The sequence below is a fragment of the Periplaneta americana genome, chromosome 13 (assembly GCF_040183065.1).
Source record: "Periplaneta americana isolate PAMFEO1 chromosome 13, P.americana_PAMFEO1_priV1, whole genome shotgun sequence".
In the NCBI taxonomy this organism is placed as follows: domain Eukaryota; kingdom Metazoa; phylum Arthropoda; class Insecta; order Blattodea; family Blattidae; genus Periplaneta; species Periplaneta americana.
In genome coordinates, this window is record NC_091129.1 from 109,010,862 (window position 1) to 109,025,475 (window position 14,614).

The 14,614-nt window shown below is 34.1% G+C and overlaps 1 protein-coding gene across 1 annotated transcript; it reads right to left on the bottom strand.

The window, feature by feature from the left end:
* Positions 1–4,787: 4,787 nt before the first annotated feature.
* Positions 4,788–14,241, bottom strand: RpL7 (ribosomal protein L7). The gene is made up of 7 exons (XM_069843772.1): positions 14,125–14,241; positions 13,606–13,762; positions 13,283–13,458; positions 10,314–10,404; positions 9,165–9,321; positions 8,322–8,419; positions 4,788–4,970 (listed from the first exon to the last, which is right to left on the bottom strand). The coding sequence occupies exons 1-7, from the start codon at positions 14,133–14,135 to the stop codon at positions 4,860–4,862; spliced, it is 801 nt and encodes a 266-aa protein (XP_069699873.1). The 5' UTR covers positions 14,136–14,241; the 3' UTR covers positions 4,788–4,859.
* Positions 14,242–14,614: the final 373 nt, after the last annotated feature.

Consider the following 14,614-nt stretch of genomic DNA (forward strand, 5'->3'; position numbering starts at 1 on the left):
GTTTTGTTATTGCACTTTTCTAGAACATCACAATGTAAAAGAATTCGTTCAGAATATTGTTCACTTAACAAACCGATAACTACATTACCAACAAGTCTACCTTCTTTGTCGGGAGTCTCATCAATGGAAACCCAAATTGAACTATCTTTAATTTCATCTCTTATCTTCTGTATTGTCTCATCGTAGATGGATGGAGCATACGTCTTCCTAAGTGTTGACTCATCCGGGATTGTATGTTGAGTATATTTTTCAAGGAATTCCCTGAAGACCTTATTCTTTAGTTTGTAGAGAGGAATATCAGCAGAGATGAGAGAACGGCACAGGTCGATGTTAAACTCAGATCTTACATTCGATGTTGTTGGTTGTGTTAAAAACAATTGTCTCTGCTTGGAATTTAGTTGTTTGTTGGCCTGATGTTTACTAGTTGTAATGTGTTGTTGCACCAGGAACTTTTGTGTAGATGATACTGCACACTGACACAAATTACAAAATAATATTTTATTGTCAGTTGATAAACCATCTTCTTTAAATTCTGAAATGTAACTTGTTAGTTTTGATTTTAAATTGACTGAATGACGTACTTTTGGCATATTTACCGTCTTTATAGTATGATTTACAAAACTGAACCTATGTGTACTCTGACTGGCATTTAACTGTTGAGCTGCACAACTGAAGTCTGTTAAAAATTTTAAATTAAATTAATACAGTTTTGTAACTTACTTTCCCATTGTTGATAGGACTGCTAATTTTCAAATAACTCTGATGTTAAAGGGATTACTGAACATGTGTTTAAATCTCTATTGTTGAAATGTATTTTTAAAAGTTAATGGAATTTTGTTTTGTTTTATTGTTAAACCTAATATAATATGGACTGTTTTATATGAAATATGGAAAATATATGGAAATTAACGAAAATATGTACTAAACTCTAAAATATGGAAAATAAAAGTAGGATTTTTCAACCCTACACATTGTGAAACATAAAGATAATGCAAAATATAAATTATATTAGCTTTATAAGTAAATATGTATTTACATATAAATCCTTTCCCTGTTCATAATTCTTATATAAAAAAAGAACTATAAATTTCTTAAAAATCTAATATCACAATAACACCGAACCGAGAGTATATCGGAATATGATCATTTAATAAAGGTATTTTCAGGGGGGGGGGGGATGTTTCGGACCGAATTTTATAGGGCTTGGTTGTAGATCTACTATAAATTTTATTATAATAGGTCATAATTTAAAACAATCTCTCTTTTTTTCTCTTTCCTACAGAAACACGTACTATACATCAATAAAACTACGTAATAGTGCTAACAGAAACTTTTTTGTATCAAGGTTTCCTGAAGATATCATATGAATTGTAAATTCTAATTATTTTATTTAATCTCGTCAAGTTTACACGTTATACCGGGATCACTTTTCTTTTTTCTGCATTGTTGTGCAGTATGTTATTCCATCGTTATTCATATTTCTCCAAGTGGCGGGCTAAACACCTGCAGACTTCTAACACAAGAGTACAGACAGGCTGTTACCCTAGGTCATAGAAACTTTATAACTAGTAAGTTACTAACAAAAACGCAAGAAATGAATGAGAGGAATGAAAAATGAACATGCCTGCACTTTATCGAAACAGACCAATGAATCCTACTAAAGCCTAAATTAAAGTCACTCATATCAATGTTTTTCTGGCCTTTGCAGACCATAAGACCGAATTTCTCCAACAGCAAAATTGTGAAAACAGTTGTACTAAGACAAAGACTTTTTTTCTACATTCTGAATGGAGCTTAGACACATTTCCAGGAAAGCCTTGTTGCTACGATGAATAATTCTTTTATACCACTGATGATTTAAATAATTCTGGGTTAGTAAAAATAAACCCTGTTACAGTTTCTTTCTTCAATGTAAACAGAAAATATGTTCCTGAATTTCTTGGCCTGTTTCATCAGGACATTTACTGAAATAGCTGAAGAGATTTTTGGGGGAAAATCAGTATCAGTACGAAGTATATGACTTGAGAGGCCTGCAAAGGATTCTCATTTGATAATGCAAGTAGAGATTTATAAAAAGGAGATTATATCAGAAGCAGAGGACAAAACTCCTATATACTCCCTATTTTGCATGTGACTCGTGAAAGAATAATAATAATAATAATAATAAAAAAATGCCTCTGCCAACGGATTTGATGTTGAGGATTTTGTGGCACAGATTACTGCAAGATCTTAAAACACATCTTAGTCTCTCCTTTAAGTTCTACTTTATACCTGAAATGCAAGATGGCAGAACTCAATTTCAGACTTTTAAAGAACACTTTGAAAATCTTGTGATGAAATCTACTTACCATTTCAGAGTTCTCTGCTATATAAAATATGTTGTAAAGCCAAGAAGCATCTAGTTTACCTTCATCTTTCCTTCCCTCAGTGTTATGAACTTTTATTTATTTTTTTTTTTTTTACCTTGGGGATTTAATTGAAGTGAATTTTTATGGCAGGCAGAGTAACTGTCTCATGCCCCCAAGTTTTAAATTGCTACCCGTGCACTTCATTAGAACCAGGTACCCAGCTTCGAAGCCGTTAGCCCTGTGAACTTACAATATATTTATTTTCCCCTATTATCATAGTACAGGGTTGTTATCTAAGAAATTAGCAAGTTCTTTGTGATAGTAGAAGACTTTTATTTAAACAGATCTGTACATAGTATATTATGATCCTGTACCAGAAGAACAATTTAATAAAACAATTTTCACAAGAGAAATTTCCAACTCCAATCTAGAAAAATTTACGACATTCGACTTACCTTGTTCTTTCCATGTGATCTCAATTTAATACATGTGAAATTTTAAAAGTCAGTTATTTTGGACTGCTTACTCCAAGGAATAAACAATGTCCTTAAATTGTGATAATTCTTCCATAATTTGTTCAGTTACATCATGTGTTACTAAATGTTTCACTGTCACTAAAGCAGTAACAGCATCATTAAAGCACACATTGCAGGCAAGCATAGGCAGCTTGGAATTTTAACGAATTTGAAAGTGGGCTGCATCTTTACAATGTACACGTACTGTATTTCCATGCTATTATATTTTTGAGCAAAATTCAATTACAATGTATAAATTACATTTTGTATCTCCAAGGCCTTCAAATATGATCATATAAAAGTGTAAAAAAAATGTGTAACGAAAAACATACAAGCGAAATAAATATAGAAATTATAAAAATTTTGCTAGAATTAAAAAAAAAAAGTGTGATATGTATAAAAAGTTTTACTGTATTGTGAGACATTAGGCTAGTATTTGCATTTTACTTCAAACTCTATATGGTGCAGGTATAAATATCAGTAATGTCACCAACTGTACCATAACCAATTATAGCACTCAAAACTGAGTTTGCTTTTTGTTTTTTTTTTAACAAGCATCCAAAAAATTTCATTTTTGCATGCAGCATAAAAATGACACACTTTCAATGCACAAAACATTAAAAAATGAGATAATTTGAAGGTGGTGGTGGTTTATTCAACTGTCCGAAGACAGTTCTGAACCTCACAAGTGATACCAAGAAGGCACCACTTATGAGGCAACTAAGCCAAGATATGAGGTAGGGTGGCCAGTTCCTTTCCCCCTCCATAGCATACATCACCGACTAGCTACATATTCCACTAATTAGACTTAAAAAAGTATTTTTTAAAGTACTGTGCATACAATGCAACATTAAAAGGACCTCTTCATATTTTCTATAAATCGATCCTGATATTTGGTGTTCAGATAATTGGAGTTCTATTGAATGTTCCATGCATTTCATAATTCAGTTCCCATATGTTGCAAATGATATTTATAGTTTATTTTCTTCAACTATTATTCAGGAGGCATACATAATCGTCATCGTCTTCCTAACAAGTATTAGGCCAAGTGGCCTGTTACAGTCTCAAACTAGAATTTTCAGTCCATCTCTTCTTTGGACTAAAAATTGCCATACAGATGGTAATGAAACAGTGCTTTTGGAATTCTGCATCAATTCATTCGAGATGACCCTTCCACTGAAGTTGATATTTGCTGATGAACTGCATAATGGGTTCTATTTGAAGTTTTTGCATTATATCCTCATTTTTTTTTATGATCCTAGCGAGTATATCCAGCTGTTGCTCTCATAAACCTCATCTCACTTGCTGTTATTCTACTGACATCTTTATTCTTCACAGTCCACCCTTCACTACCATAGCTTAATACTAGCTGTGCTAAGGTTTTATACAAGCCTATTCTTGTGTGCTTTGTACTAGTGAAGGTTTCATGATTTTATTAATGATCCCTATTGTTTTATTATATTTACATATTTTTTTCAGCAATATCTACTTCATCATAAGGTGATAGTGTATAGCCAAGGTAAGTGAAGGTATTTACTCTTTCTATTATTTTATTATTCAAACAGATTTTACTTGGTACAGGGAATTTCCCACAAAATGACTTGATTTTAGATTTTTCAATATTAATTTCCATGTTATATTTTTCACTGACCATATTTAAATTGTGTACTGAATATTGTAAATCATCTTCAGTTAAAAATCTTTAATATACATCCAAATAAAGATTAACTTCAGTTTTCTGAATCGTACACAAATTTCCTATTCCGAGCACCAGAAGGGGGGGGGGGGGGAACTTTATACATTTATATTAGCACATTGGTTTGTGAGGTACCATTTAACTGCTATCAAAAGTGGTATTTTACATTAATTCTCAAGCAGTATGTTAGAAAACTGGAAAAGGGTTACAGTAATGAAGTACCATTGATACTCTCCTTCATGATTTTAATATGCACCTGTACAGGAGATACAAATCAAACAAGAAGGAAACACTTTTGAATCACACCATTCTTCTAAGCAATTCATTAATTTTATCTTCACGGTTTCCAAAATCACCTCCTTCAACATAATGGTTCGTCTTCTTGCGCCAGCCTCCAGTTGGTGTATTGAGCTTAAAATGAGAACACAATTCAATCAGTAATGAAATATATCGACATAATGAATTGGCTCACAGAATAAAAAGAATAACAATGTTCTAATATTCAAACAGGCCTTTCCCACCAAAATATAGCAAAGACTTGTATGACTATTAAATTTAATATTCAACAAGATGGAAGGAGGTAGTATACAGTGAACATCTACCACCATGGACTTGTTGGACAAAATGTAAAACGACTTCATACTTCTCTAGGTGTAACTTAAGGTATGATCACACATTGTTACTTTTAATGCTGCATGTGTTGCAAGCAAGTCTTCACACACAAAGTGCTACTTTTGCAGCCACAGTTTAGCTGCAGCTTTGCATTTCTGTGTTGATTCTTCAGTAAGTTTTGTGACTGTGTTTCTATTAGAGTTTCAGTTTATGAAACTCTAGCAATAGCTTATATATTACCTCTTTTAATTATAAAATGGCGAACAAAAACTACAAAAAGCAGAAGATGCTGGATCAACGAAAGAATTAAAATGCAGCACAATATAAAGTTACAATCTCCTTTGAGAATTACGATGAAGGGGATGAAAAAAAGTTACAGTATCTGTATAAGAACTTTTTGTCAGTATCAGGAAGATTATTTTTTATTGTATTGGTCCCGAAGAGAAGGCCTATGCAATTATCATTAAAGCCTTTACCTTTTGTTGTGGAAATCAGCATTTGCAAATTTCAAAAGCACTCTTGGTTCAAGTGGTCCTTTTTTTTTTTTGTCCCACCTAGTATTAGAAATTTACATTTTTATGATAAAGCTATTATAAAAACGCCTATATAGGCATACTTCAATGATAACCAATAGCACTACTCTCGTAAGCAATGTTAACAATCCTCCTATTTTTAACTATGCTATGGGAAATTAAAAAAAAAAAATTTATCAACCCGACACTTAGCAGCAGAAGAGACTGAAGTAGATAATTTTATCATCGGCAAATATCTGACTTCATTGTACATTTAGTAACTGTTACAAATCATTAATTTTCATCATGTCAAACACTATTATATGCAAACAATATAAAGTATCATTGGCATATTTGGGTGGCAACACTATTTGTAACCACTGCAAAAGTTTCAACAAAACCAATACAAAAAAAATGCTGCAATTGCAATCCGAAGAATCCTGTTCACATGTCACAGCTTTTAAGATATGCATAGCATGAAAAATTAGGGTAGCTAATCCTAGTTTAAAATTAAGGATTTCATAGCTTCAAACAAAATAAAGTCGTAATAAACATGAAATTATTTTTTTCTTTGTGGTTTTGGCGGCAATAAGCACAGTGCTGAATACGAACGTGATCACTCTTTCAGGGGAGTGATTGAATTTTTGTACATTATTAGTAGTAATAATAATAATAATAATAATAATAATAATAATAATAATAATAATAATAATAATAATAATAAAAGCAAAGAGCTGGTTTGGCAGCCACTACTTTTCGGGTTGCACAGCCCACATGTTCCAGTACACGAGTTTTGCAGTATTTTGCACTGCAGCATTGCAAAACTAGTGATGTTTGACCATACCTTTATTTCCTAACTTACAAAGAATTAAAAAAATTGTTGTTTTCCAATGCCAGGAGTTTGACAATAAAGTCATTTGACCTCTTGCATTCCAATATTTTTCAAAGATATTATCATGACCAGCCACTGAAGCACCACTTTTGTCTCCTAGTGCATCATAAGGATTTATATGATAAACAATAATGCAATGAAGACAAATTTTTCGTATAGTATTATTTTCTGTCAAATCTAGTTTTTCTAAATATCCTAGACCCTTATTTTGTATTTACAGCATTTGTGAAGTTAATTAATAGTAAGAAACGCATTCTATACGAACTCGACATAAAACCTAACAAATTCAGGACTAGAACTGTCATTACACTTCAGAGAAGAATCACCCCTCTCACTCTGTAAATACATACATCACATTGAAAATAACAAGAAAGATCGATGTAACTGCAAGAACTGCGTCTGTAAGCAAAAGACTTTGGAAAAAGTAAATTACGTATGTGATAGGTTAGTAGACAATCCTACAGTTAGGGTGACCAATTTCTGAACACAAAAAGACAAGAGACTTGGTCACGACAAATTTTAGAGCAATTTTTTAGGGTGTAAAGCTAGGATTCGTTGATGGAATGGTTTATATTTATAATAAAACTACCTATTTAATTATAATACAAGGTTCACAACATTAAGTAAAATAATATTTAAAAATAGTCATGTTTAATTTTAACTTATTTATATTTGTAAAAAAAAAAAAAAATCTCTCTCTGTCTAAAATCATAGGTGCAAAAAGTTACAAAGTAATATCAGTTTACATCTAAAATTACTAGATTACATTAAAAATTTGCGATTATATCAAGAAAAGAGAGTTTTCGCACCCTGGTCACTGGCTGTATGATTAACGCTATGTTGACGTCGGTAATCACGTATTTGGTGACGTATGTTCATATTCTTAAAACTTCCAGAAGAATCATTGCACGATATTTCCTGCTCCTTTAATATTTATCATGTCGTAGCTCCTATGATAATCAATAGCATTGTAATTTTTTTTAACTGATAGCTCAATGTCTAAGGAAAGCTTACAAAAGAATTGGAAATGGAATATATTTTTTGAAAAGTGAGAGAAAAAATACCAACTTCGATGTGATATGTTCAGAATAGACATTTTACACCTTCAAACGTTAGTAAATAACAAACTTCATTTTTCACGTCAGATGGGGAGGAGGGGGGGGGGGTCAAAGCAAGAGAAACATTGAGAAAGAATAGAAATTACTTTCAGAAGTGGTCCTACTCAAAATCTTTACTGTTGTCCAAGTTACAGCGAGTTAAAGGTGCATTTTCGTTTGGCGGAGTAGTCACAACTCAACATTTTCTGTTGGAATCTCAACGAATAATTCTTTCCTGAGTCTTCTTGTACTTCTGATTGAATAATTTACCCACATTGAGATGTTCTAGGTAGATGAATATCATCCATAGTGGTAAATCTCGAACGAGATGCCATATTTTGACAGGCCTAAGGTAAACTTTGTTTGCATCTACTTTATCCATCTAGAGATAGCGGTTCCGCTATTGAAATAATGTGAGGTGAATGGCTCTTTCATCAATGACGTCAACAAAGTATTAACGATTTAGCATACCAAGAGAGTTCAAAAACTCTAATATGGGAATTAGGAAAATCTAGAAAAAATTATCTCAAAAACAGGAGTTCCTGAAAAATACTAGAGAATTGGTCACCCTACCTACAGCAATAAAAATATGATATGGTCACAAATCACAATTTATAGCAAAATATGTTATAAACGTTATCTCTCTTACCTTGAATGGCCAAAGGAAGTTGGAAACATACTTGAATTTATTTCCAACTGTGAAAATTTCATGGATCAAGTCCTCAATACAGATGACGTTGCTCTTAGCTGAAACAAAAATTTAAAATAATGGGCAACTCTTTACGCATAAGATATTTAACTGAACATCTTCAATTCCTGATGAGATTCATATAAAGCATTTCTTTACAGTTATGGTTTGCTCCCAATGTTTCCAGAGAATGTGAAGTTACTTCTGAAATCCTGCTAACTTCATGCTGAATTCAATTTCTGAAATGGAAGAATATTTAATCCGAAATTCATTACCTCCATAAACAGGATAATGACCGACAGCAAAGTTTTCACAATCTTTCTGCTTTTTGACAGCAGAGGGCATCTGAACGCGTGTGCTATAGCTTCTATGTTTTCAAATTAAAAAATGCAAAGCAATCTCTACAGAGAAACGTTGTTGAAAACTTGCAAAGTTTAATGGTGAATTAGGCCCCTGGACTCTTGACTTTGTTAGTCTAGTAGTACTCAATTACTGAAGGCATTAAGCCATTATTCCTAATGGAACACAGATAAGCAAGAAGAGCTAACAGATTGAAATTTTAATGTGGACAAGAAACGACCAGTAAATTTTGTATGGAACCCTCTCATTCTGTAATGCTTTTTTTTTACAAAACATGATTGTGTGAATGAGATCTCCATTTTTACTTTACGTTTGTTTTTCTTTAACTCTTAAAAATCCATCAGCCTCTGTGCCAGTTTTGGGACATGCAAACTTCAGTTCTAATAGCAAATATAGTAAACCAGTTGACTATCAGGAATGATTCAGATTCAAGCACACACTTACACAACTTCTTCTCTATGATCTCATTGGATGTGATGGGAACTCGTTGGCCACGAACTTTGGCAAATCCACGCTTGTAGATTAACTCCCTCACACTCTTCAAATTAGGGTAGCCCCATGTTACGTATGGTTCACAGATACGCAACATATTGATTGTGGCCTGTAATAAATAACAATAAAATAAGAATTTTTTCACAAATTTCAAACAAAAAAAAAACATACAATTGCAAAGGAATACAGTCACTCTAACCTAATTCAGAGTGAATAGGAAATGTATGGAGAGCTATCCTCTGATTTCACAAGTTTGAAGTTCGCGGTTCAATGCCAAGTAGTAAAAAAAAAAAGTCCAATATGTGTGTAAACTAACACACTGTCTAAGCACAAATCATTTTGATATCTCAAGAACTATATGAGTAGGAAGATTGAAATCTTTTGCTTATGTGTTCTTTTCAATTGAAAAACATTCAAGAAAATTCTCTCAGTCTATTTCTGAGACATTCTGTATAAATGCACGAAGTAGCACTTTCCAGCCTAAAACTTCCGATTAACCCACCACTCTCACTTACCCTTCACAGAATTACCCTTCAATTCTTAAATTGGTTTCATCTCCTCTTTAATGAAGACTGTTTTGTCATAATCGAATTTCACTGGGTACTTATTGTAGCTCTACACATGCATCACAATGCCGGGTGGACATCAGTCCTATACACCAAAATGGCATGAGAAAATTTCTTTCCTCATGAGGACTCGAAGCAGTGTGCATTCTGTAATGCGAGTCCTAGGTATGTACTTCAATTATTATTGCAAAGTGTCTCAACTGTCACTTCCCTATGGATGTAATAAATGCAAATGTACAAACATGCTTCTTACAATTACTCCCTTAAATTAGTGTATATAAAATTATATATAACTTGTACGTAAACATAAAAGAAAATTTTAAACATAATTCCAGCTGACATTAACAAAATCTATACATTAGTTTAGATAATGGCACCAAAAACCACAGTTTTGAGGGGGGGGGGGGATCAAAATAAAAAAAAAATAGATCTACACATTCTTTACACAGCCTACTTACAGTTAAAAAAAAAAAAAAAAGGCAACAAATGTAAAGTGAACATTTACTAATGCTATTACAACTGACTGATGCCTTACCTTGTTCAATTTGATAAATACACCATTGTTGATTTGTTTAAGCCGGAACAACTGCAATACCTTGCGGACTTTGGGGGCAACCTGGTTAATACTAGAACAAAAATATCACGATATTACTAAATTTATTGGTCACTATACATACATACATCAACCTAAGTTATACATGGTCAGTTTGTAATTAAGTGTTACCGACCCGAGTTATCTGAATCCAAAAAATTGCGAGTATTACAAGTAGAATAATAACTAGTGTAACAATCCCATCAGGGTATACCTCATGTTTATTTGGCTCAGATAAGGTGCTTCTCGAAATTACAGTAACCTAAGTTGTTTTTTAAATTTGAAGAATGTTTTTCTCTTTTTTAGAAATTTGATGATGGTAAGAACAGTTTACATCAGCAGTCATCAGCACAGTGCACCTTCAGGCAAGCATTTCTTACCCGCGGATAAGACACTACCCTATCATGCATCCATGGATGCTGGCCGGATATACTTTCTACCCATCCCTTCTGCACAAGGGTGCATATTTCGATGCACTACTTACCTGTTACCCATTTCAGAGAGTGCTGACGACCACTGGTTTACATAATCAATATTAAAGCTGATTCTTCTTTTTTGAAGAAGAAATGGTTTTAAAACACTCATTCTATATGAACTATAGCATTCAAAACTAACAAAATCTTCAGTTAAACGAGCGTTGAGCAGATTCCGCCGATTTTGGAATAGACACCGACGCACTTAGGTTAGGTTAGTTTAGGTTTTTATTATCCCGTCAAGATGAAGGTGAAAGCGATTGAGTGTGATTTTTTGTTTTCTATGTTGGCAATTCAAGTACGTCGGTGTCTATTCCAAAATCGGCGGAATCCGCTCAACGCTCGTTTCACCAAATCTTCCTTAAAAGAAGATAGAATTTCTACTAAAAATTTGGGAACAACTGGATAATACGCACAGTAGATCAACGTCGGTAGTCGACGTTGCTCATTGGCCACTAGTCACCAGGCTGTACCAAGCCATGTCAAACAAAAGACAATCGAAATGGTGGTAGTAAAATTCGCACTATATTCTTAAATAATTCATTCCATTAGTCATGTGCAAGGTTTATGCAGTACAACGGCGGTGTTTTGAATGCACCAAAAGAAAATGCAGATGTAGTAAGGTTATCACAACGAAATAAAAGAGGACAAAGGTGTGTTTCAGGGAATATCATCGAAATGAAGAATGTAAATTTCCAGTTAATGTTCATCAAAGCATTAAGTACAGTACATAATTATGACCGCGTTGCCATGTTATTTGTGGTCTAGAGAAAATACGTCTTTAGGAAGAAAACTTTTAGTAGGCATGAAATTATTCACTGCTTCCATCATATTATTTACCAATATTACGAAACAAAAAATATCATAAGGGTCATGACCGACATGATCATTTGGCTGTCTGCACACGAGTGGACTTGGTTAATAAAACCTAAACTAACCAAACCTAGCCTTCGTATAATATGCAAGATGTATAACCGGAGCGAGAAGGGTTCTTGATTTGATCTGGAATGTACACACGGAAATAAATTCAAGGAAGGATCACGATGCCACTGCATGACAGGTCCGCGCATGCACCACACCAAAATGTTCCTGTCGCGAGCTCCTCATCTAAGCCATGTAATCTACTCGCAATATTTACGCCAATACATATTGTCGCTAACAGTGGTGCTCTCTCTCAGTAATGTTCAGAATGAAGGCGGTAGAAACAAAAAAAAAAATTACCCTTCTGGTGCTCTCTCTCAGTAATGTTCAGAATGAAGGCGGTAGAAACAAAAAAAAAATTATCCTTCTAACAACGCCACAGACAAACGTCATGTTCTTATGTTGACAACATTGTGCATTTCGTTCAATTTGCACAGTTGAAAGCTACCGTAGCAAGTTCTTCAGGTTAGCGATAATTTGTAATTAAAATCCATTTTATTATAGGCCTATTTGTACTACCAAAGAATACAGATTTATTGTCAGACACTGACATATTCAAACTAGAACAGAATAGCAAAATACAAGGAACACTTCTACTACTATTCGATGGATAATTCAATGTATGCGCAACGACTGTTTCAAGAGTACTTTTTAAGTGAAGAATCAGAATCAGACGTAGCACTGAAATGAGGCGTGTAGTTGTAAAACCAGATACATAACTTTTTTTTTTCGAAAATGAGTTAATGTTATATTTCATATCTTCATATGATTCTACAACTACTATAGCACTGTTGTGTTCCAAAGCCAGATACATCACATCATCAGATGCAAAATAGTATTGGTTGCAAATCCTTGGTTCCTTCCAAACGTTTTTCCTTCATACTGAAAAATTATGTTTTTAGTGATGTATCTGATTTTGCAACTAAACGCCTCAAATGAAGGTATAATAATTCAGTGCAGCACTTTCACCAAAAAAGTTCAGTCAATTTTTGAGACAAATTATTATTGTGTCGTAATGCTGCAACGAACACCAATGAATGTTCGATCTCAATACGCATCACACAAGGGGCTGACGTCGGATTTGTGTTGCGTTACTTCATGATAAAATGAAACTGAGGAATAGTATAACTTTATGAATATACATATATCTGAAAACATAAATAGGCCAGTTTTCGTAAGGTCGAGAATCAATGGTAGTTCAGCTTTGATGGCTTTTCGGTTTTGTTTGTTAGGCATTTGGTATGCCTTGCATATACGCTTTTTGATAGACAAATAGGTAAATAGATTTGCCCTGGACCAAAGAATCTGAGAAAATCATCGGTCGGGTATATAAAAATGAAGACATTTGCGGTGAGTTGAGTGGGTTTATAGCTTTCGCAGTGTTCTTGTCTTTACAGTGGTGTGCTACAATTTTGAGGTTATTTTCAATTATTTCTTCTCCCGTGTATTTCACGTAGCAGGATCGGACATTCCTTCATCTATTAGCATAAAAAAGTCCAACACTTTCACTTCACTTACCCTCGAATACGGATGACGAAGGCAAGACGAGCTTCACCCGGAATGTAATAATTTCCGCGATTTCTTGCCTGTCGTGCCAATCGAATTTCATCACGTTCACGGCGATGATATTCTTTCACATAAGCTTCTGCACGCTTAAATATTTCCTTCCTCTTCTTGTGGTACGCTGCACGTTTCTAATATGAAAAGGGAGGAAAAAAAAACAATATAGCCTACATTGGTAACAACCTTATACATTTCCTCTAACGGTATTTCAAAATACATGCAAAACTATATCAATGTTTCAAATCGTAAGAAGAAAAAGCAATTACACATGTTCGTACCTTAATAGCAGCATTTAATCGTGCAGCCTTTGTTAAATCCCGTCGCCTCCGACTCTTCAGAACAGACTCAGGAACTGCTGGCAATTTCTTGCCGCCTTTTGCAGACTTTTCCTTGGCTGGAGCTTTTTCTTTCTTGGCTTGCTTCTCTTTTGGCTGCCTAAATAAAACGAAACACAAAACTGTACAAAAACATTCGTCTACAAAACATGTAACTGCACGTCAGTACGAAATAAAAGTCGCAGTAGTAAGTTAATAACTAGTTGTTTAATATCAATCTACTGAATGGATTTCACATTTTGCAATTCGCTTTCAGAATATAGAAATAAAAACCGGACAAGTAAACAACTGGAAGCTGCATTTACGAGCTACCAGAGAATATAAGCAACCTCTTACACGCAAACATATTTGAGTCTACAACAAAATCGTTACATCAGCGTATAAATTAATAAAAATTTATTGCGAAGTATTAAGAAACAAATAAGATGTTTTCTGATATTAAAGAACTCCACATGCACTTACGTGTCCGCCATGATTTCAGTGAAAGGAAGTCCGTGTATGAAAACAAGTGAACACTCAAGCAAAGATTCTCAGAGCAAAGCTGTCCAACACAGATGTCAGCACAAGGGATAGTTTTCATCAAAGAGTATGCAGATACAAGCAGAGCCATATGCAAGGGATTTCCAAAATGCAATCTGCATTCTGTCACCTTTGGTTGATTAATTCATTAAAGTTGGCTGCACATGATTTTTTTTTATTACAGGAGAACATCCTCTCAGCAGAATTAAAAAAAAATGCAAACCTCAAATATTCCATGACGGTCTGGAAGCTCAATTGGTGGAGCAGCTGACTAGGATTACGGACTGGAATGTCCGGGGTACGATCCCGGGTGGTGACGAGATTTTCTCGTGATCAAACTTCCATAATGTCCCCGACTGAATTCCGGGTCTTTCCCCATGATAAAAAGGCTATCAGAGTGTGGTGCCGACCACTACCTCATTCTAGTGCCGAG